A 24732-nucleotide genomic window follows, 5' to 3' on the forward strand; every position below is an offset into this window, starting at 1 on the left:
AGGAACCTAAAACTTCCTTCAATCACTTATGGAGATATAGGAATGTTTTAGAGAACAAGATCAGAAGCTGGGCCTGGCTTGACTCTAAAGCCTATGAACTTTTTTGCTATACTAGGCTGCCCAGTGTTTGAGGAAAAAACTGCCTTCTAAGCAAGATTTGAGAAGTAAGTTCATTGTGTTATGACATTTTGGCAGCACTGTAGAAACCAGTTGCTAATATGACGTTGAAATGTACAAAGAACATGACAATATTCAAAGGTCCAAATGAGATGAGTTCACTGAAGATTCAACTTCTTAAAAAACCCTAGACACCTTGAAACTGAGTCTTAGACAGGATGAGAGAGTGGGGACAAATCTGGCCCCTGCCTTATAACAAAAATAACAACAATCATGGATTCCTGATGTGTCAAAGCCAGTTGAATAGGAGTTGCTATCATGGGGCAGATGAACCATGTTTTAATTCCAGTGCTGGCCTGTAAGGGGAAAGTAATTCTATCCAAGACTACTGGCATGAGGCCAACAGTCTAGTTCAACCCTGAGTATTCTTTCCAATCGCTATCCCAAAGGCTTCATAATATAAACAACCTGTGTAAACCAATAAACTCTGCAGTCTCCTAGAGAGACTACCACATTGTAACCATATACAACAGACCACATCAGTGCCCCCTACAAAGTGTTTACAAAAATTAAAAGGCCTAGTAATTTAGGTTTATGGAATCTACCATGGCCTTATTCTACATGAGTCTAGAGATGTTTCTGGTACTAAGTTCTGAAGCAAGATAAACTATCCCCATGAACCACCACTTTCCCAATGCTATGAGACAACGAGGCCCAGCCTAAGCTCAGATGCATTAGCTCCTTGGGATATAACTGTACACACATGAATTTTCTTCTCATCTTAACCAGATTGCCTGCTTAGGAATCCACACCAGCTCATCTCAAGGGCCTGATCATTCTCTGCTGGAACAGGATATAAAAGCTGCTGCTAGCCATGTGCCAGAGCTGCAAATATCCACAAGTGAGCACTGTGGGGGAAAGAATATTGAAAGGATTTGTAGAATGACAGAATTTACTTGCCTGATTCTTAACCACCCACTTCTTAGGTACATGACAGATAAATGATCAGAGAGCAGATATTATCTGGATGATATATAGATATGGGGGACAGAACAGATATTCAGGAAGATACTATAACAAGGAAAGAAAAGCAATAAGCAAACAGACATACTTCTACCTATGACAATATAAAAATTAACAGTCTGGGAAAAAGACCTCCTCTGTTCTTTTCTGACCCACCAGAAATAAATCCTATAAATGCTCTTGCCTAAAGGGAAAAGAAGGGGCAAGTCTATAGTAAGATTTATTATTTTTGTACTGGGATGAACTGAGCCATTTCACCAAGAAGAAAGAATCAAAGACAAAGTGAGGAGGTGGAAAGCAGTGAATAGGAGAGTGTACCCAGTAGAGGTGTGGACTGTGTCAGAGTGATGGTAGTTTGAGGGAGCAGATTTCAATAAGTGTTGCTGTGGACCATGGCTTTCGAAGAGTAGAGTAATTACAAAGGATGGAATTCCTTCTTATTCACTTTTGAATCTAGACATGTGTCTCTGTAACATGCCACTGTCTTAAGATTTGAGCTGCATTAGTCTCCAACTTAAGGCGGGCTCCTGTCGTCTGCAATCTGAGAGAGTTTAAGAATGGCCTTCAGTGTTCACTTTGTTCTATTACTGTTAACGATTTTTTAAATTTACAGTTTAATTTCTTTTTCTCATAAATGTAGCCATTTTGTATGTCATCATGCTTCTCTTTCCTTACTGTTCTATAAAGTTCATATTATCTCAAAAGTCTTGTCTTAAATGAAGAAAATCATAGGAAATGTTTCAGATACTTAAAGGGACACAGTGTATATGCCTATCTATGTTCTAGACTGGAGAGACATTATTTATTCTGACTTAATGGCTTTTAGTGCCAAGCAGGAAAAATGAGGAACAATTACTAATTACAAGAACAAGAAATAGGAGTGATATTAGAGGATGTTGGGAATGCTATGTGAGCACATAGAAGGGATTTAATCTAGTCTAGGGAGTCATTGGTTACACACTATCAACAGCTTCCCTGGGAAGGCTTTATTAAGTTGAGGCCTCGAGTGAGTGACTTTGGGTACCTTATTGTCAAACTAGCACATTCTTTTTTTTAAAAATGTCATTCAACACTTAATAAATTAGGCAAGAGAAAGACTTTTTTTACATAAAGATAGAAGATAGATTCCCCCCACACACAATAGTCTATGTCATTAGCAACCTAATATCTGAGCTCTATGGGTTTCATAATCAATTTTAATTTGTCACTTAGACAAAACAGTCAAACTGATTTTGTGCATCTTTTAGGAATTGCTTGTCCATTCCCTTACCTTCACTGAATCTCATTTTTAAACTTTAATCTGCTAAGTCATGAATCAATGAGAAATGATAAACTAATTGTCAACAATAGCTCTTCTATAAAAAAATGTTAAGGGAGACACAAGACTAGAAATGTGCAAATTCTGCATAATAAAGAGGTGACCTGAGTCTTTTTGGATGAAATAAAACTAGACCCTTATATTTTCCAGAAGTTTAGATCTTTTCAATATTCTTCTATTAATGTTTCCATTAGCACTTCATCCTGAGGGAAGCGAGTGTATAACCTGGCCTTGACTATTTGAGGGTGCTGTGCAGGGGGTGACTGGCTGTCCTTAGCAAACTGTATTAACCATTAAGGTGGTGTCTACACTTTACCTCCTTCCTAGTGCCCACCCATATCAGGAAAAAGCATCGCTGATTTAGACTTAAAATACCGAGTTCCCCTTTCCCTAAGTAGCCCTGCATTTAATCCACATTGTGAGGCCGTGGCCACTCTTGACTTGCATCTCACTCCACTGCTTGCTTACTACCAATAATTTAAAGAAATGCTCTAGATGGAATGGTATTCTTCTTTCCCTTCTAGTGCTAATACAGACTTTTCCTTGTTTTCATCTCAAGTAACTTAAGTGAGGTTTTGTTAGGGGTGGGAAAGAGTTTTACCCCTGAGCTCATCTTCCACAAGAGCCTCGGAAGGCTAGTTTGGGATGAATGTAATACAAGTCAGGTTCAGTTAGGCATGTTCCTTTTCTTCTGTTTTGTACATGCCTCCTGGGACCTTTTAAAGAGCTTTGAGCAAATTCAACCATTCATCCATATAAAAGCACAAAAAAATCAGTTCTCCTCTTTACCACCCACAATGGTGCAGTTAGGGAAGAAGAGAATGCACTTAACCCCATCTAGACTCGCGGCCCCCACTCTGTGGGCAGGCTTTCAAACATGACTGAACTGCCCCCACTCTCCAAGCACACAGCCTGGTGCAATCAATTTCTGGGAGCTTGATTGACCTCCTTTTCTCTGCCATTCAGACTTCCTCTAAGCAGGCATACCTCTAACCCTTGGCATCTAAATTCTCTAAAAAAAAGAAGCCAGATATTTACAAATGGTTAGATAAATGTAAAATGGGGATAGTTCTTCCTTAAGAATTGTTAAACAGGGGAGGTAGTGAAACATGGATGCTACTACTATGATACCAGATGCATAGTGAGCACTAACATCCATTGGGATCTTTCAGGCTGTAGTATCTTCCATATCACATGGCGTTCCAAGGTTCAGATTCAGCTTATGCATCTCTTTTTTTAACCCCTGCCATGTCCTACTCCATAGGCTAAAAGGGTTTAGTTCTTAAAGAGATGGTAATAAGCAAAAGGGAGAGAGTATCATGTTCACTGTGTTTCTTTCTGACCCTGCTTTCTGAAAAACTTGATCTGTGTAAAGCAGGCTCTGAGATGAATAAAAGTGGTTTTTGTTTTTAAGAGTGCTGTTGGGACCCTCAACTGTAGAACGGAAGAGAAGCACGTAGAAATGGGCAGAGGGACAAGTCAAGTTGCAATGTTACCTGGGTGAAATACCCATAGGAGCTCTAAAAATAAAATTACCCTTCAGGGCTGCCCACATTTGCAACAAGAGGGCCAGGCCTTTATAAGCCCAGGACAATCTTTTATGAGATGCAGCCCATTCAGGAAAGATGTATGACTTTGGGCAAGTTTGTTCTCTGCCCCTGAGAAACCCCTGAAGGTGGCTGATAGCTGAGGGCCTGCAGCACTCTCAGCAGCTGTGGACTCAGTCCTTCATTCCTGAATGAGGATCTGGGGACTCTATCGCAGTAGTCGTCCCCCTGCCTGATGTGTACCTGTAGAGAAGTTTATTTTCAAGTTTCCAAAGTTTTAAGCTTGTAGTCTGAGACAAGTACATAATGCCTACATAAAGTTGGAATATTTGTGAATATTGTTGACCAAAAGAAAATTCTCTCAATCCTGATTGGGCCTGTCATAACTAAAGAGTCACATATACCCTTAAGCAAAGCATATTCATTATTATCTATGTCTATTCAAACGGGAAAATAATTAGGGGAAGCTTTAAAATAGTCATCTTCTGAGGACCTCACTGGTCTTTAGGCATGACCTTCTTAAGTCTACACAAAACTGCAGGAGAGCTAGTAGAGAGAGACACTGCTTCCCAACAGATTGTCATGGTGATGTAGTTGGATGTTGCCTTTTTAACTAGTATGGGGTAGTGGAGGATGAAAAAGTCATGTGGAAATGCTTAGCTATTTGCAATATTGCAGTGTAGAATGAGTAATAGAGGCTTCTTTTATTTAGTTTTAGAATAAGGAGAAATCACTGCAGACCACTTGAGGAAAGACTTCAGAGGAGAGACTCTTGACAGGCCTATGGGAGATGGACAGAATCCACTGGGAGAAAGTAAGGTAAGGTAAGGTAATACAGTGAGCAGGGATAAAGCTCAAAATGCTCAGAGGATACTGGGAAATAAATATATCTGCCTAGCTGTAACTACTTGTGGAATAGAAACAGGAACAGGCTGGGAGCAGATAATCAACTCCTTCATACCCAGGACAAAATGATACCAAAGGTTTGAGGAGGAGACTCACCTGATAAAAGCAATGTCTTATGAAAGCAAACCTAACATATGGTGGGATATTAGATGTGGCAATAAAACAGACTAATAAGTTATATAATGTCCAGGTATAAGACAACAGCCACATTAGCATCAGTGAGAATAAAAGGGGAAGATATAATGATCTATGAGGAAATATCCATCTTCTTTATCCCTGTGTAGTCCCTTAGGATCTGGACTAAATGAATCTGAATATAAATAAATTATATTCTTTAGTGTGACATAGACTGTGGTAGAGCACAGTCCACATGATTAATCTTTTCAAATGCTATTAACTTATTTGAGCTTCTTGGCATATTTCTACAGAGCTATAGCTTGATATACATGATTTTCTACCATAGACTATAAAGTAGAAGTTTTCATTTACTCCCCATTACCCCTTGACAAAGGACTGGCAGAAGAGAAAGTCCTAGGTGTCTACTTCTTGCATTTCTATAATTCTTTATAGTATGAACAAATATTTTCTGAAATATTACATATTACAAACATAATAAATATTATCAATATATATGGATTGAATGAACCACTGGATAGTTTGGTCCATATACATTCATAGTAAAAAAAATTTCGAAGACTGTTTCCCCAAGAAGCTTCCTGAAGAATAAACAGAGACTTATGTCACCTCAGAACAAATAATTGATCTTTGGGAACCCAAAATTGAATGTGCTAGAATATTGGTCCCTTAATATTTCCAGTCAGTTTGAATGTCACTTTAACAGACAAACCAAGAAAGGAGAGATTAAATGACAGAGGCAGGAGGACACGGAACTCACCTCCCCCCATAAACGCATCAAATATACATCTATGTGTAAGGCAATTCTCACTGAAAACTAACTGGAGACTGGCAGAAAGACTCTTGTTACAACTAACGCTGTAAGTAATACACACGATTGAGCGGAAAAGGAAGAGAAGAGATCGAGTCAGGACCTGTGCCACTGGGCTAGGACTCAGAAGAGAAGGGGGATTATAAAGGCTGGGAGATCCTCTCTGGGAAGTGAGCAATTCGAGCCACATATTGGGTACCCCAACTCTGGGATTCAACACTGAGAAGACAAGTCCCCCTGGCTGGTTGGAGGGCTCATGGGACTAAAAGGAGAGCAGTGGGAAGTCTGCAATCCACCCACAAGGAGCACACACATACACTTGCTTACTCCAGAAGCAGGGCAGTGAGGGAAGAATGAAACTGTATAGGATATTGGCTGGTTTCTCATGACCACCCCAGCCTGCAACAAGTGTCTGCACGTTTCACAATGGACCTCTACGCTGGGGCGAGGGCTGCTGCAGCCAAGGGAGGGCTCAGTTGTGAAGGACAAAACTGGTCTAGATCTGAATAGCATCTGAATAGGAGAGGAGCTGACATTACTGTCATGAAGCAGTCCCCTACTTTGCTGCTGTGGCTGCTACAGTCCATGCCCAGAACCCCTGAGGCAAGGGAAACAGAGATGGGAGTGGGCAACGCACCAACACTTAAAGGAAACAGAGCCAGCTCAGACTCAATGCTCTGGGCTTCTGCTCCGGCAGCTTGGGCCCCAACCACATGCCCAGTAGCTGGTTCTGATGTATGAGCAGTGGAGAAGCCCCAGCTCACACCAGGCACTGGCCACAGCCCCTTCACCTTCATCCCCACCTCTTTACATGATGATAGCCACCAAAACACCCTGAGAAAAGACAAGATTCATGCTCACATCAGATCCAGCTCTCCCAAGACAGCCACTGGGCACCCGCAGACTGTACAGGGACATACCCACAGAGGGATACCCCCTTCAAGACTGGATAGGTAATCGTTTCATTTAATTTCATAGAAATTTAAGCAAAATGAGAAAAGTGAAAGGATAAGAGAAAACCCCTTGGAAAAAAAAAACAACTAATAAAACAGAAATAAATAACTAGCCAGGTAGAGTTCAAAGCGCTAGTAATAAGAATGCCAACTGAATTAGGGAAAACAATAGATGAACACAGTGAGAATTTTAATTAGAAAATATTTAAAAAATAATCTGTGATGATGGCCATCAACACATGAAAAGAGCCCACTAGGCTCCTCTTCCCATAGGATTTCCCAGGCAAGACTACTAGAGTGGGAAGCCATTTCCTTCTCCAGGGGATCTTCCTGACCCAAGGATCAAACCCACAATAAATAGCTCATACAACTCATAAGAAAAACAAGTCAATTTAAAAATGGGCAGAAGACTTAAAAAGACATTTTTTCCAAAAAATATACAGATGGTTAAAAGGCACATGAAAGAAGCTCCACACTGTGAATCAGCAAAGAAATGCAGATCAAAACCACAATGAGATATCACCACACACATGTCAAGATGGCTATCATTGAAAAAATCACAAATAGTAAATACTGATGAAGATGTGGAGAAAAGGGAACACCTGTACTCTGTAGGAATGTAAATTGATGAGGTCACTATGGATAACAGTATGGAAGTTTCTCAGAAAACTAAAAATAGAACTACCATGTGATCTATCAATTCTACTCCTTGGTATGTATCTGGAAAAATGAAAACCACATGTACCCCAATGTTCACAACATTATTTACAATAGTCAAAATATGGTAGCAACCTAAGTACTTGCTCATCAACAGAAGAATGGATAAAGAATATATGGCATACACACAATAAAATAATAGTGAACTATAAAGAGCCTTTTCTAAATTCAGCGTGAACATCTGGAAGTTCACGGTTCACGTACTGCTGAAGCCTGGCTTGGAGAATTTTGAGCATTACTTTACTAGCGTGTAAGATGAGTGCAATTGTGCGGTAGTTTAAGCATTCTTTGGCATTGCCTTTCTTTGGGATTGGAACGAAACTGACCTTTTCCAGTCCTGTGGTCACTGCTGAGTTTTCCAAATTTGTTGGCACATTGAGTGCAGCACTTTCACAGCATCACCTTTGAGGATTTGAAATAGCTCAACTGGAATTCCATCACCTCCACTAGCTTTGTTCGTAGCGATGCTTCCTAAGGCCCACTTGACTTCACATACAAGGATGTCTGGCTCTAGGTGAGTGATCATCGTGATTATCTGGATCATGAAGATCTTTTTTGTATAGTTCTCATGGGTATTCTTGCCACCTCCTCTTAACATCTTCTGCTTCTGTTAGGTCCATACCATTTCTGTCCTTTATTAAGCCCATCTTTGAATGAAATGATCTTTTGGTATCTCTAATTTTCTTGGAGAGATCTCTAGTCTTTCCCATATATTGTTTTCCTCTATTTCTTTGCACTGATCACTGAGGAAGGATTTCTTATCTCAATGCTGTTCTGTGGAACTCCTGTATTCAAATCGGTATATCTTTCCTTTCCTCCTCTGCTTTTCACTTCTCTTCTTTTCACAGCTATTTATAAGAACTCCTCAGGCAGCCATTTTGTTTTTTTGCATTTATTTTTCTTGGGGATGTTCTTGATCCCTATCTCCTGTACAATGTCACCAACCTCTGTCCATAGGAAGGTGGATTTAGAAAAGGAAGAAGAACCAGAGATCATATCCGTTGGATCATTGAAAAAGTAAGAGAGTTCCAGAAAAACATCTACTTCTGCTTTATTGACTATGCCAAAGTCTTGGACTGTGTGGATCACAACAAACTGTGGAAAATTCTTAAAGAGAGAGGAATACCAGACCACCTGACCTGCCTCCTGAGAAATCTGTATGCAGGTCAGGAAGCAACAGTTAGAACTGGACATGGAACAACAGACTGGTTCCAAATAGGAAAAGGAGTACGGCAAGGCTGTATATTGTCACCCTGCTTATTTAACTTATATGCAGAGTACATCATGAGAAACGCTGGGCTGGAAGAAACACAAGCTGGAATCAAGATTGCCGGGAGAAATATCAATAACCTCAGATGCAGACGACACCACCCTTACGGCAGAAAGTGAAGAAGAACTAAAGAGCCTCTTGATGAAAGTGAAAGAGGAGAGTGAAAAAGTTAGCTTGACACTCAACATTCAGAAAACTAAGATCATGGCATCTGGTCCCATCACTTCATGGCAAATAGATAGTGGAAACAGTGACAGACTTTATTTTGGGGGCTCCAACATTACTGCAGATGGTGACTGCAGCCATGAAATAAAAAGACGCTTGCTCCTTGGAAGAAAAGTTATGACCAACCTAGACAGCATATTAAAAAGCAGAGACATTACTTTGCCAACAAAGATCCGTCTAATCAAGGCCATGGTTTTTCCAGTAGTCGTGCATGGATGTGAGAGTTGGACTATAAAGAAAACTGAGCACCGAAGAATTGATGCTTTTGAGCTGGTTACCTGTGGGCAGATGGATGGAAGAAGGGCTAAGATAGGAGTAAACATTTAATATATACAATCTGCTTTCTAGGAAATAAATAAGCAAGAAGGATATATTATACAGAACAGGGAAATATAGCCATTCAGTTCAGTTCAGTTCAGTGGCTCCGTCATGTCTGACTCTTTGCAACCCCATGAACCGCAGCACGCCAGGTCTCCCTGTCCATCACCAACTCCCGGAGTCCACCCAAACCCATGTCCATTGAGTTGGTGATGCCATCCAACCATCTCATCCTCTGTCGTCCCCTTCTCCTCCTGCACTCAATCTTTCCCAGCCTCAGCATCTTTCCAATGAGTCAGCTCTTCCCATGAGGTGGCCAAAGTATTGGAGTTTCAGCTTCAGCATCAGTCCTTCCAATGAACACCCAGGACTGATCTCCTTTAGGATGGACTGTTTGGATCTCCTTGCAGTCCAAGGGACTCTCAAGACCAACACCACAGTTCAAAAGCATCAATTCTTCAGTGCTCAGCTTTCTTTATAGTCCAACTCTCACATCCATAGTATAATATAGCCATTATTTCATAGTAACTGTAAATGGAGTGTAATCTATAAAAACATTGAAGCACTGTTTTGTATACCTGAAACTAATATTATAAATGAACTATACTCAATAGAAATAAAATAAAACCAAGATTATATGAAGGACTTTTCATTATCACTGACTACTAGGAGCAATTTCTATATATATTCAGCTCTTGGTTTAGCTCTACTCATGTGGTATAAATGATCAGACACTAGTCTCTGAGGCAGAATGCTATTTTCCCATTCTGTTCCTCACCCTTTATCAGTTATGTCTTCAAACAAGTTGACCGAACTTTTAGGGCTTCTACTCTCTCATCTGTAAGAATAAAGATAGTATCTGAAGTAATTTGGACAAGTTTACAAATTATTGTTCACTAGAGCGGGTTTAATTTCAACAGGTTTTATAATAAGATCACAAATAGGCATTGTCTTAAATTCAGTCTTCCTGAAGACAGAGATTACGAGGAGACAAAACAGTAACTTCTCAGTAGAGAACTTGAAAAATACCATCTCAGCTAGGTAATCACGGTCAACATCACACTGATAAGTCATGTTGGTAGTATGTGCCCTAAAACAGTGCAATGAAAATGACATTTTACCTCTTTCATCTTCCTCCCCCAAACCTGTAACTTCTGTTAATCTTGTTATTAGCACTGGATAAATTTTAGAATGCCATTCTACAAAATATCTAACCAGTGTTCCTCCAAACTTTCAAGGTCATGAAAAACAAGGAAATTCTGAGAAACTGTCATAGCCTAGCGAAAACTGAAGAAGCATAGCAGCTAAATGTAACGTAGGATCCTGATGAGTTTCTGAGACAAAACGAAATAAAAAGGAACGACATCAGGTAAAAAGCTAAGAAAAATCTGAATAAAGGATGGATTTAATTGAGAATAATATAGAAATACTGGTTCATTAATTATAACAAATGTACCATACTAATGTAAGATAATAATAGTAGGGGAAACTGGGTATAAGATGTGAACACTCTGTAATATCTGCAATTTTTTGTAAGTGTAAAACTATTCTTAAAAAATACTTTACTTAAAAACAAAGTAAAAGAATTCCTTCCTAAAAGCTCAAACTGTTAGTTTAGAGATCTATTAAATATATAAGGAAGAAAATCCCTAAGATGTATATTTGCACATTACTTCAGATCTGATCCAATCCTTTCATCCTCACCTCTCATCCCAGCCCCCCTATACCAGTTCCTTCCAGGCTTCCACCACTTTTGCAAGTTTACTGCACCCTGTCATGCCCTCATCTTTTCTTACCTTGGGCTTCTCTGACATCACAGCATGAGACATACAAGGAAATCCAGGAGCAAAGTACACAGGAAGAAGCTTAAAGGAGTCCCCCCAACAGATGCTCAGCACTGGCTGCAGGCCTCCTTGCCAATACATTGACTTCTGAGTCATAGATGAGAGACCCTGTGTCCATAAATTCTCCCTTATTCTGCATTTATTCTCCCCTTTTATCTAAAATCTTTCAAGATAGTCTTTGACCTGAGTTTTCCTGGTTCCCAGAGTACATATAAGCCAGGTCCTGCATTTCCTTTGACATGTGAACTGTTTCCTCTTGACAAAAGGATGGTATTTCCACGCTCAGGCTGTGCTGAGACCTGGTCTTGATTGGCCTGGAGGCCTGCAGTGGCACTTGAAAAGGATGAGCATCATTTTATAAGGCACCTGCCTTAAAGTCATTACATGGTCTTCAGCCCAAAGGAGACAATACTCCTTTCTTCAGGCTAAAGGATGCTACTCTCTGGCAGGAACAAGAAAGCTACTTTACCTTCCTGGTGGGAGCAAGGGAATCTGGGTTGTTATAGCTTGGACCTCCCTAAATATAGACCCAAGCCAAAGGCTTGTGTTTCTTGGGATCACTTCCCAAATAAACTACCTGCACCCAGTAAAGAAGTGGGGATAGTGAAAGAGAAGAAGGAAAATGCATGAAGACTACATTACTGAGTGGGTTGCTACTGTGAGCAGCCAGGGATCCATGCCGCTTTAGGGGTGCTTGTAGAATATGTAATTTTCTACAAAGGGAGCAAAAGCTCTGGAGTGTTTATCCACCAACTTCCATTCCCCACTGGTTGAAGGTTATCCCAGTGGTATTTCAGGTCAGCATTTCTGGGCTGCTCTGCACATGTTTAGCAAGCTCCTGAGGCACTAGAGAAAGTCCCCAGGCTGAGAAGCACAGAGAAGCAAGTCATGAGATGATAAGCTGTCAGTAAGGCACAGAAAATATCCACCACTGCTCCAGGAGAATTCAGGCCTTGAGTTTATGGGGTAGGGCTTACAGAGTACCTACCATTCCAGGGTTTTAGGCTTTTCAGGCTCATATGTCCCAAAGTCTCCATCTCAGGTCTCAGGATCTTAATCCTTAACTACCAGGGCCCAAGACAGTGAACTTATATACTACTTTTTTTTTTTTTTTTTAAAGATAACCCTAGAAAGCAGGAGTAAGTGCTAGAGGAAATGAAGCAGGAAAGGAGGAAGACCCAAAATAAACATATGACTGATTGTTCAAGCCCATGAGACTTCCCCCAAAAGCCACATACAGTGTGACTAGAGATTGTCTACGGGTGAAGGGAGGAAGCAGAGCCAGTAAGTAAATATCTGACGAGTGGGAATGGACAAAGTTTTACTCTTCAGTGTATTAACTGTCTACATGTCCATGATATGTGAGGGCTCCAAGAAGAGTAAGAGAGTGGGAGGCCAGAAGCACAAGGCACAGGGGAGGCTGAGGGACTGCTCCTGCGTGAAGTGGGTCACAGTGCACCCAGGGCTGGTTCTCCACTAGCAGCTGGTAAAAGACGAACGAGGCTGAGAGGATGTGGTGATGGGATACATCTGACCAAGAGGCTAAATAATACAGAACTAAAATATTGGCACTAACATGGAAGGTGATGCATTAGAATTCTTTTCATCTTTATCTTCCTCCTGACCAATACAAAGTCTAAGCCCAATCTTCCTCTAAGTCAATATTCATGTTAACTCATAAAGATGAGCACTAAAATACCAGATATAGAATCAATAAGTTCCAAACCAAAAGAGGAAAAAAGGAATAGAGAATTCAGTCAAACCAAGAATTCAAGTAAACAGAGGAGGAAAAAGGGGGGAAAAAAACTTGTTTTAAACCATGAGATAATGGAATCATCAAATGCAATGATTAAACATGTCTTTAAATAATAGATAAATAATCTGACTGGCTCTTTAAAAAATTGGCTATTCAATGACTAGAGTCACAATTTGAAAATAAATTAATGGAAGAGATACTCCTAGAAAATACTAAATAAACATTGTTAATGTCAAAATATTCATGTAAGATTGAGTAGCTATATATCAATATATGGTATTAATCCCTAATAATGCATTTTTACTAATAGAAAGTGTAGCATGAACTTGTATACCTATCTCTCTTTAGACCCTAAGTCATGTCCAACTCTTGTGACTCCATGGACTGCCAGGCTTCTCTGTCCATGGGATTCTCCAGGAAAGAATACTACATATAACAAAATCTCAATATAAAGTAAGAACTGGCAGAAGCTTTTGTTATGACTGTAGATTTTTCAATTTCACCTTATACTTATAATTCTCCCAAATTAATAAATAACTTCATATGTATCGAGAATATCTGAACCACTAACAAACCTATTCCAGTAATATATCTAGAAGAACACTACATATAACAAAAATTGGACATTTACAAAATTTTATTTATATGTGTGATATGTATTATTTTATTCATATATGTATGGATAAAATACATTTTTGCTTTCTAAACAATTAATATTCAGACCTTAGATTCTGACTATAATGCAATTAAATAAGAAATCAATAAAATTTTCTACAATAAATTTAGAAGAGCTTTTACTATTTTGCCTACTTTGATGTTTAATGAACCTCCATGTAATTATCATGCAGCCTCATTTATTAACTCAGAGCCAATTTTGTTTCATCTGTACCCCACTTACTTCCCTATTCTCATATTATTTTGAAGAAAATCTGATAAATTAGCCCTTAGAAACACACATTGAAATATTTATGAATAAAATAAGTACTCTAACCTACAGGGTGTTTAAAATATCTATATCTTACAAGTTTGCTTACATAGTTCTTTTGATTTTTGTGAAGATTTAGAAACAAAGAAATAAGGATGGCCAACAAAGAAAAATTCCATTCTATTGGAGCCTAGAGTGTGTGTATTGGTGGGGAGAGGACACAGCAGGTAGTGATAAATGGACAAAAGGCACTGAATATAAGGCACAGAAAGAGGCCTGAACATGTGGTACCTGACAGAGGCGGTATTACTGACCAGTGAAGAACTGCTACTCAGTAAATGTCAGATCTTCACATGCCAGCATAAAAGCAGTTTTCTAGATGGACAAAATTTTCTTTAAAATGAGTGTCTGTGAGACCTGAATGTGAAAAGTAAAACTTTGAAAACTGAGAGAAAATATAGAATACTTGAGGAACTCACAACAGGAAAGGATTTATTAGATAAAGCAAACAAAGCTAATAAAGGAAATGTGTTTAAGCTATTTTTTTTAATGTAACAAATGTAATTACATTAAAATGTAAAACTCACAAGCCACAGATCAAAGGGAATATAATTGGAACAAGAACAGCAAAGTATTATATTCAGTGTAATTGAAAAATTCCTATAAATTGATAAGAAGAGACAACCATAGAAAAATGGGCAGAAAGGATGAGAAAAATTCACAGGAGAAAATCAAAATGGCCATTAGCTTCAAAGCTCTTAACCACACTAAATACCAAAGGAATTCAAAATAAATTTACCTTGAGATCTAGAAGATACTCAGCAGGTTGACAAAACCAAGAGTTGGAATTTTCAGGCTTTGTTACCAGACTGCTTATGAAACTATAAACTGGCGCAGTTTCTCAGGAAATGTTGCCAAAGTGCTCCTCAAAAATTTGTTTCTGGGTCATAGGTTATATGCACTTCTGGAGAATTTCATGTGTACCAGACATGAACCAATGACACAAACAAAATTTGTAATAGTGAAGAACAGGACTCAACCTGGATGTCAATTTTTAAAAATGGATAAACTGGGTTATTATCAATAATGCTATGCTCCTCAGTGGACATTTATGTGTATTTGTGTGTATATATATATCTACACATATGTATATGTGTACACATACATATATACACACAAGCATGCACACATATATACATATACTTTGTTTATAAACATGGATTTTTCTTTAAAAATTAAGTGTGGGAAAGGAGGCAAGAAAAAGCAAGGTCCAGAATATATTTAGCATGAGAGAATTTATGTAAACTTTTATTTTTACAAAAAAATGATAGTTTTTTTAGTATATATTTCTGTAGGTTTTCTGTATAGATAACCATAAATATATGCTGCTTCACAGGAAAGAAAAGAAAAACATCTGGAACATAAGCTTTTGCAGAAAATTTTCTTTCAAATAAATTGTTATATAGAAATGCCAAGGCTTCTGACACCAACCCACAAAGTTCTAATTTTATAACCTAGGAAGTATTATAACCCTAGGAACAATTGTTATCAAAGAATCGATGTTGCCAAAAACATTGAGAGCACACCACTATGTACAAGGCTCTGGATGTGAGAGCTTGAGAAAGTAGAAGGGAAGAATGGAAACCAGCTTTTTTTCTCCCTTTAAGAGGAAGGAAGAACCGATGGGACAATGCCTTCTCCCACCTCCCATGCACAGATTGACTGCTCTTCTGTTTCTTACGGAGTACCTCAAAGGGGGTAACTTGACATTTGTGAGCTTGATTACTGTGCTTGGTCAGACAAGTATTTTTACACTTACACTTTCATCCATGAATGGGGAAGAAGAAAAAGTCATAGAACAAGGATGGAGTCAAGCCAGGAACTAGATCAAGTTACTTTCACAAAACCTACTGACCTGATTGCACCATCATATTTCATCTAGAAAGAAAATCTCTTCCTCCTCAACACTGTCCTTTATTTTGTGACCACTGCCATTAGCTTTTCAAAAGAAAATACTAGCATAAAAAGTGTTGTTTGCTGACTGCAACCTGGACAAGTCCTTGTTTGAAAGGTGGGGAGTACTTTTACATGTCTACCAACCACAGTAGGTAAGGCAAACAGCCGCCAACTGTCAGTTCCTTCAAAGTTTGCCTCAGAAGCAAAGAGCTGCCTTCCCCAAGGTCATCCCCTTCCCCCAGAGAGCCCACACTTGGGGACCGAGTAAGAGAAAAGTCTAAAGGAGACCAGTATGGAGGTCCCTTAAAAAACTAAAAATAGAACTACCGTATGATCCAGCCATCTCATTCCTGGGCATTTATCCAGAGAAAAACATGATTCAAAAGGGTACGTGCACCCCAATGTTCATTGCAGCACTGTTTATAGTGTCCAAGACATGGAAGCACTGTTTATAATATCCAGCAGTATTTATAATATCCAATACTAAATGTTCATCAGCAGATGAATAAAGAAGATGTGGTACATATATATAATGAAATATTACTCAGCCACTAAAAAGAATGAAATAACGTCATTTGCCGCAACATAGATGGATCTGGAGATTAAGTGAAGTAAGTTAGACAAAGAAAGACAAATATCATATGATGTCACTTATATGCAGAATCTTAAAAAACATGATACAAATGAACTTTATAGAACAGAAACAGACTCACAGACTTAGAGAACAAATTTATGGTTACCACTGGGAAAAGGTTGGGAGGTGAGATAGATTTGGAGTTTAATACTGACATGTACACACTGCTATATTTAGAATAGATAACCAACAGGAACCTACTGTATAGCACAAAGAACTCTGCTCAATATTCTGTAATAACCTAAACGGGAAAAGAATTTGAAAAATAATAGATACATGTATATGTATAACTGAATCACAACTGAAACTAATACATTGTTAACCAAATATGCTCCAATATTAAAAAAAAAAAAAAAAGCAATTCCATTCCAAGTAGTCACAACTCAGAGGCACAACACTAGCTCCAAAGCTCCCTGCCAGGTTACCTAAAGGTTCTATCAGGTCTACTACATTGCTTTTTTTGTTTGTTTTTAGTTCTTCTGTCCAATCTTTCTTTCTCCCATTCTCTTCCACATATTATGTTTTCTAATAAATATAATGTACCCCAAGCTCATCTCACTGTTTTCTTGCAGAGAACCAAACCTAAGAGAATTGGTATTGGAAATGGTTTGAGAAAGAAGGTGATAAGATAGGGGCTCTGGAGCTGGCTGCCCGGTTGGCAATGAGGACACCAGTGTTAATAGTAGATGAAACACACAGAGAGACTCTGGCACAAGGTAGTAGTCTGTTGTTAAAGCTGGCAGCACAGCCCAGCTGAGGATATGCTTGGTTGAAGAGAGAAGCAAAGGGCTATGCCACAAAGGAGCTGCAAACACAATGAGCATGTATGAGCAAGAATCAGAGGAGTACACGTGGGACTAAATGATAAGTGTGCCTGATAAAAGGGGCCAGGATACTCCCAAGTCAATCACCTCTTCACTTAAATCTCTGGAGTGTGAAAACTGGATAAGAAAGATGTCGACTTGAGGGTGTTTTCCTGAGATACATGATTTAACATCCTTGCAGAGGTTTCCACATCCAACAAATGGTGTGAACTTGTGACTATGATGACTCCTAGAAATATAAAACAAGTAATGATCCATGCTGGAGAGATTGAAATGATAGAATTTCTATGGAAGATAGAGGGGGAATAGATTAAAAGGCTGAGGCAAGTGAGTGTGCTAGAATGGTTATACTATATTCATTTATAAGACTTGCCAGATGATTACTTTCCACAGGACAGTCCATTGCAAACACCATTTACTAAGGCCAGAAAGAATGTGCTATTGGGAAGAAGGGTGCTACTTAGCTAAAATGCTAAGTAGTGGCTTTATTCTATAGGTGAGAGATGATATTTGGGAAATTATGGTATGTAGACAGAAGTCAAGCCAAAGTGTCACAATTATCATAGTAAGTGCCAAGATTGGAGAGGCAGTCAAAGGGACCTAACTCACAAAAAGGTATGAAGATAGTTAATGGAACATGGCAACCCTAGAGCAAAATAGGTGGGCAGCCAACAAGGATACTAATCAACTTGTAGCAACAAAGGAATGTAATGATGAATGACAAGGACTCTGAGGGAAGGCATCCCATTAAAGGGTCACAATCCATTGTGCAGTTTCTAGTCCTGAGCCAGTTTTCAGACTCAAACCCCATTTATTGAAGAGGTGACCAGGTCTCCAGGATCCTGCAAAGCCATAGTAAGTATCCATGGTAATGATTCCTTTGTCCAAAAGGATATGGGACCATTTACTCAGGGAAACTATATACTGAGGAAAAAAGAATTCCCAGTCTTTTGACAAGTGTTAAAGAAAGGGAGTCAATTGATCATGAAACTTGGAAACTCAAAATATGATAATGGCCCCCTGTTCACATTGAGCCATATGAAAACCAAATAATAAATGAAATCCTGACTAGAGTCCAGGTTTCAATGGGTCAGCTTGATCTGCAGACCTGTGTATTGGTCCTTTCTCCATTTCCATAAAGTATGATTGGGATTAGCATGTTTGAAAATGGTGCAACTCCAATCTTGGGGTCATGGCTCTTCCCCCTATGAAACTGAATCGTATAGGCTAGGTGGAAGCTTCTAAAAACTGCCCTTACCAATGGCCAAAGCAGTAAATAAAAAACAAGATCACATCTTGGGGAGGGAGATAGTGGCTATTGGTGCTACCTTTAAAGATTTCAAGGATGCAAGGATGGTAATTCCCATTTATCCCATCTCAGTTCAGTTCAGTCGCTCAGTCATGTCTGGCTCTTTGTGACCCCATGAACTGCAGCACACGAGGCCTCCCTGTCCATCACCAACTGCCAGAGTTCACCCAAACCCATGTCCATTGAGGCAGTGATGCCATCAACCATCTCATCCTCTGTCGTCCCCTTCTTCTCCTGCCCCCAATCCTTCTCAGCATTAGGGTCTTTTCCAATGAGTCAGCTCTTCACATCAGGTGGCCAAAGTATTGGAGTTTCAGCTTCAACATCAGTCCTTCCAATGAACACCCAGGACTGATCTCCTTTAGGATTGACTGGATGGATCTCCTTGCAGTCCAAGGGACTTTCAAGAGTCTTCTCCAACACCACAGTTCAAAAGCATCAATTCTTTGGCACTCAGCTTTCTTTATAGTCCAACTCTCACATCCATACATGACCACTGGAAAAACCATAGCCTTGACTAGACGGACCTTTGTTGGCAGAGTAATGTCTCTGCTTTTCAATATGCTGTCTAGGTTGGCCATAACTTTCCTTCCAAGGAGTAAGCATCGTTTAATTTCATGGCAGAAGTCACCATCTGCAGTGATTTTGGAGCCCAGAAAAATAAACTCAGCCACTGTTTCCACTGTTTCCCCATCTATTTCCCATGAAGTGATGGGACCAGATGCCATGATCTTAGTTTTCTGAATGTTGAGCTTTAAGCCAACTTTTTGACTCTCCTCTTTCACTTTCATCAAGAGGCTCTTTAGTTCTTCTTCACTTTCTGCCATAAGGGTGGTGTCATCTGCATATCTGAGGTTATTGATATTTCTCCCAGCAATCTTGATTCCAGCTTGTGCTTCCTCCAGCCCAGCGTTTCTCATGATGTACTCTACATATAAGTTAAATAAGCAGGGTGACAATATACAGCCTTGCCGTACTCCTTTTCCTATTTGGAACCAGTCTGTTGTTCCATGTCCAGTTCTAACTGTTGCTTCCTGACCTGCATACAGGTTTCTCAAGAGGCAGGTCAGGTGGTCTGATATTTGCATCTCTTTCAGAATTTTCCACAGTTTATTGTGATCCACACAGTCAAGGCTTTGGCATAGTCAATAAAGCAGAAATAGATGTTTTTCTGGAACTCTCTTGCTTTTTCGATGATCCAGCAGATGTTGGCAATTTGATCTCTGGTTCCTCTGCCTTTTCTAAAACCAGCTTGAACACCTGGAAGTTCATGGTACACGTATTGCTGAAGCCTGGCTTATCCCATCTAGTCCCTACCAAAACCAGACCGAGTTGGAATGACTATAGACTACCAAAACCTCAAGCAAGTAATAGCTTCAATCACAGCCATGTACTCTCTCAGTGACTCACTGGGAGCCCTTAATTTATGCTTCTTTTTTCCTGCATTTCCTAGCAAAGCATGGAAGGGTACTGGGGCCCCAAAAGCTAACACTGTTACAGAGGACATACCAAGAATCCTGAATTGTAAAATGACTCATGAGCACTTGAGCCTCTTGCATCCAGGGTCTAGCAAGCAAAGAAGAGTCAGAATCCTAACAGAGAGTACTGACCTTGATCATCAGGAGGAGGTAGGACTACTCTTACACACGCAACTCTCTTAGGCACTTCTTGGGATTTAGTTGCTCAACTGACTCTATGAATGGACAGATATACAAGGCTAGCCTGAAAAGAGTATGCTATACAGGGGCTCAGACAATCCAGAAGAAAATCTCTGAATAATTTGATATTTAATAATAGTTATGTCAAACTTAAATCAATGCCTCTGATACAAATATGATTACTATATATCCTAGAACCTAAAACATAACATCATATTGACTTCTTTTTGATAAATTTTAGACTATTGGGTATTTTTATTTCCAGTGAGGTGGTAAAACTATAAACATGAATTTATTCATTTGTAAATTTTTATTACTTTTCACATCACAGAACCTCAGTTAAAAAGTCTATAGCATTTATTGTTCAGAAATATTGTCCCTTTTAAGTAGGAGTTACCACAGGAATGAGCTTGTGTTGGAATCTATTTTGTCTCTCCTCTCTGAAGGTCACTATAGATACAATTAGAAACTCAGACTGTGACATCTGTATAAACACTGACCAGGGTCAGAAGATGAGGGAGACACAGAATGAGGAAGAGCCTTTAGATACACAACAAACATTCAACTGAGGTCCCCTAGTGGCTATGAAAATGTTAACCAAGTTCTGCAGCCTAGTTTTTCCAAATTTTAATAGAAGTTTGGTGGAGATGCAGCTGGTTCCACTCAATATTTCATTTCATGGATCCTCTCACTATTTGCCTTCATTCCACTTCTTACCCTTGCAACACAAATCTGCATACTCCTGGGGCATCCTGAAACTTCCATCTCAGACCCACTGATTATTTACCAACTAAGGTCACCTCCTCTCCATACTGGAAATATACAAACTGTGCTCTTTCTAGGGTTATTTTTCCAGGTCCTTTCTATAGGTTTAATAGTTAAGGCTAATACACACATCTCGCTACTTCAAAGTCATCTCCTGACCAAATTTTCATATCCTTGAAAATGGATTCTCAACTTCTTTTGCTTGGCTTCTATCTAATTTTCATCATTCTGGGATCAGTACATCCCATACAATTGACTAGAGCATTATAATACAGTAATTTTATCTTTGCTGTACTGGTTTTGCCCTTAGTTGCTTTCTAGTTCAAACAAGAATTCAGCAGAACCCATGGTTCATGTTGAATGGAGTTTGACTGAACAACTCTAATGTACAATGCTGCAAAAATATTGATTATTGTATCTTCAAATGGTAACATATTCAAACAATGAGCATTTCTTGTGCAAATGACTTAGCTTCAAAACTTCAACTTCTGCTTAAGAGAAAATTTCAAGGGGCAAAGTAACTTTCATGATATTGATCTTTAAGAAGTACTTCCTGTATTTTAATCAAACCAAGCAAATATATAGTCTGAAACATCAAAGACACGTATCCTTTGAATATCAGCATGATTAAAGACTCATTCAGTGTTATTGACTTCTTTACCTTGCCATGAAAGAGAGTCATAGAAGGGACATGTGGTAATACAAATGCCTACATTCTCAGATACATCTGAGACTTCTGGCAAGCAGTAATCAATAGTAAGGACACCCTGAAAAATGTTACCATGGCAATGCTGGTAACAGATAAGATGGAAATGGAAGAGATTCAACACTGTCAACTATTACTCCCATAAGTCCTGCTTGATCAGGAAACCAGTAACCTCTTATCTTTACCAAATTTACAGCTTAGTGGTTAGTACAGGTGAATATTAGTTACGATCCTTCTAAAAAGCCTTCAGTCAGCTAAGAGCAATGCTATAACAGTTCAAAGTTAGACATTTTTGAGAATGAAGTAATAAAATTTCAACATGGTATTATTTAGTTAGAACAGGTTAAGATGCAAAGATACTATAGGTTCACTGGGAATTCATGGTTTTCTCCTACTGTAAAGAACCATCTGACAAGTTTTTATTGCCCTTTCCCCACCATTCAAAGCTGGATCCTTATTATTGTATCTGTGTGAGTGGTTTAGAGCAAAATAGAGAGAGAGAATTCATTTATTTTATTCATAATGTAATGAATCAGAATCATTTTGAGCATCAACAAATGCTCCTTTCTGAGCTGTAGGTATATCCAGTCAACATTCAAATGTTTTAAACTCTTGGTATCTATTACAAGTTCATCTCAAAACTTTCCAACCCATCATAGCCCCAGGGACTCATGCCTTCCCTAAACCATCAGTTAAATGCCAGGACTGAGTGCCTGGGACAGCTGAGGCTTTTTGTGAATCCTAGCATCCAGCCAACAAAGAGCGTGTTGGAGTGAAATTTGACACTTGATATTTTTCTGCTCACAGGATCATGTAATGTTAAACTTGAGTAGACCTGAGGTCATGTAATCTACTCACCCTCTTTACATAAAAGCTTAATTATACATAAAGTTAATGACATTCATTGAGTCAAAAGATCATTGCATGGCAAACACACACTATAAACAAGACTTAATCCTGACACAGTTGGCAAATACTTTGCCATTTCTGAATCAGATCTTCTGAAATCTCCCAAGAAGTAGTTCTCTGTATTACCTGATGATGAATTTTGTAATCCATGACTGTATCAACATGCTACAGACTCACAAAACAAATCTGCTTTGACTCCATACCCTATTTGTGGCACAAAGACTAGTCACCTTCTTCTTCCAGCCCATCCTGTAGTGCCAGATTTATGGTCCTTTTAAATTCTGCCCGCTAACCCCTTGCTACCCTGGTTTTCCAAATCAAATTCAGTCAGACTTATCTAGCTCTGTCTGAATGTGTCCCTTGATTGAGTGATGTTAGTTCAAGAAAAAACACTCAAATCAATTTAATGCAAATTCCCATTCACAGCCTGGTTGACCGATCAAGATACTGACAATAATAGATTGGAGTACTTAATTCCTAAGGCATATGACTCATTGAAGGCTTAGTAATCAATTTCGATTGCAGCGACTGCATAATTCATCTTTGGCTCATCTTAAGCTCTGGAATACCAAGTGCTTGTTCATTTTTTTAAGGCCTATACATTCTTTTCCAAATAGTGAAGCCCTTTCCGTGCCTCTGCAATCATTTCCTTATCTAAATTTCCATATGCTGCCCTGGCAAGGTGTCCCACCTATGAAGGCTTTAGATCAATAAAAATAATTGGCATGTTTTGCTTCCAGTTGCAGATGCCTGGAATAGATTACATGCCACTCTGGCAGACAATGGAAAGATGAAATAGAGGTGGTCCCTTCCTCTATCCACATTAGCCAGTAACTGTATGTAGGACAGCCAGTAGGGGTTCTTATACCCTGAACCCCATTTCCCACAGATCCCCAATCTGTCTTGTACTCGAAACACTGAAGTAAAGGGAAGCATATACAAGTAGGCAACTAGCAGATGTCCTTTCCATTTTATGAAAAGCATGCTATGTTTCATACAGACTGCATTTGTATCTGCATTTGTCACTTTCTGTGTCTCTTTTCCTTTGACAGAAGCAATATGTTGAGAGCTGATTATGCTCTTGGAGTTCTCTGGCAACCAGGTAAGTTTTTGCCTCAGCTCTTAAATCTACAAATAAGAAGACCCATAAGAAATTAAGTCAAGTAAATCTATTGAAGAGAAGCAATCTTTGTATTAACTTTTTTGTATGGGAGCCAAATTCTTACTCAGAACTTTGTTCTTAGTAGGAAAAAAAAGCAGGCATATTTCCTCTATGCCCTGATGTTCTCCAAGTGCAGAAAACAATATGCACTGCCAAGTCATCCATGGGTGCTGCAGTGGACACTGTACTGGGATATTTCTGTCCTTTTCTCAATAACCAATATAAATAACCTCTGAGAACATGTTTCTCTTGCACCCTTGGCCCTATCTCCTCTGATGTAAGTCTATATCCTCTCATTTGATCAATGAGGAAATTCATGCCAAGAAGAAGAATTAGAATAAGACAAAGATGTTAGTGAACCTTTAAGGTTCTCTACTCTGAATCTGGAGGGAAAATAAGAGAAGTTTAAAGAAAGCATTTATGGAAGTATAAGAAATAAAAGTGCTTCTCAAACTTCAGAGGACTCAATCAATGGGTAACATTTTTTTAGTCATCCAGTATTAAATTTATACATGAAAATATGTACATATAAACATTTTACATGCTGAATGTATGTATTATAATTTCCAAAGTATTATAGCTAAGAATAAATTCCCTCTTCATAAAACTTACTGTCTTAGTTCAGCTGCTGTAAGAGAACACCATAGACTGAGTAGCTTACTAAAAAACAGTAGTTATTTGTTTCTCAAGGTTTTGGAGGCCAAGAAATCAAGCTCAAGGAAGTTGCAGATTTGGTATCTGGTAAGAACTCTCTCCTTTGCTTTTCACTTCTCTTCTTTTCCCAGCTATTTGTAAGGCCTCCTCAGACAGCCATTTTGCTTTTTTGCATTTCTTTTCCATGGGGATGGTCTTGACCCGGTCTCCTGTACAATGTCACGAACCTCTGTCCATAGTTCATCAGGCACTCTGTCTATCAGATCTAGTCCCTTAAATCTATTTCTCAT

At 39.0% G+C, this 24732-nt stretch overlaps 1 protein-coding gene and 1 long non-coding RNA gene across 10 annotated transcripts in view; one reads left to right on the forward strand and one right to left on the reverse strand.

The window, feature by feature from the left end:
- LOC145512227 (uncharacterized) overlaps positions 1–24732 on the forward strand; it is a 102753-nt gene that overhangs the window by 74755 nt on the left and 3266 nt on the right. For 3 of the 9 annotated variants that reach the window (XR_014058411.1, XR_014058412.1, XR_014058410.1), the window contains exons 2-6: positions 4718–4824; positions 10579–10709; positions 12305–12468; positions 23679–23728; positions 24479–24529. Coding sequence is in view for 2 of the 9 variants with exons in the window: in XM_081505853.1 (XP_081361979.1) it covers positions 23686–23728; positions 24479–24529 (94 nt within the window). In the remaining 7 variants the exon portion in view is untranslated. Of the gene's footprint in view, positions 1–115; positions 165–906; positions 1019–4717; positions 4825–10578; positions 10710–12304; positions 12469–12550; positions 12768–13288; positions 13394–15261; positions 16433–17027; positions 17607–18052; positions 18135–20041; positions 20217–23678; positions 23729–24462; positions 24530–24732 lie in introns of all 9 variants that reach the window. The other 6 variants (XR_014058415.1, XR_014058413.1, XM_081505854.1 and 3 more) reach the window with 4 other exon arrangements.
- The window catches only part of LOC145512228 (uncharacterized), a 281896-nt gene that overhangs the window by 58532 nt on the left and 198632 nt on the right, over positions 1–24732 (reverse strand). The gene's annotated exons all lie outside the window — the stretch shown is intronic.

Source organism: Giraffa tippelskirchi, chromosome 7 (assembly GCF_054371585.1).
Source record: "Giraffa tippelskirchi isolate mGirTip1 chromosome 7, T2T-mGirTip1v1.2.pri, whole genome shotgun sequence".
Lineage (NCBI taxonomy): Eukaryota > Metazoa > Chordata > Mammalia > Artiodactyla > Giraffidae > Giraffa > Giraffa tippelskirchi.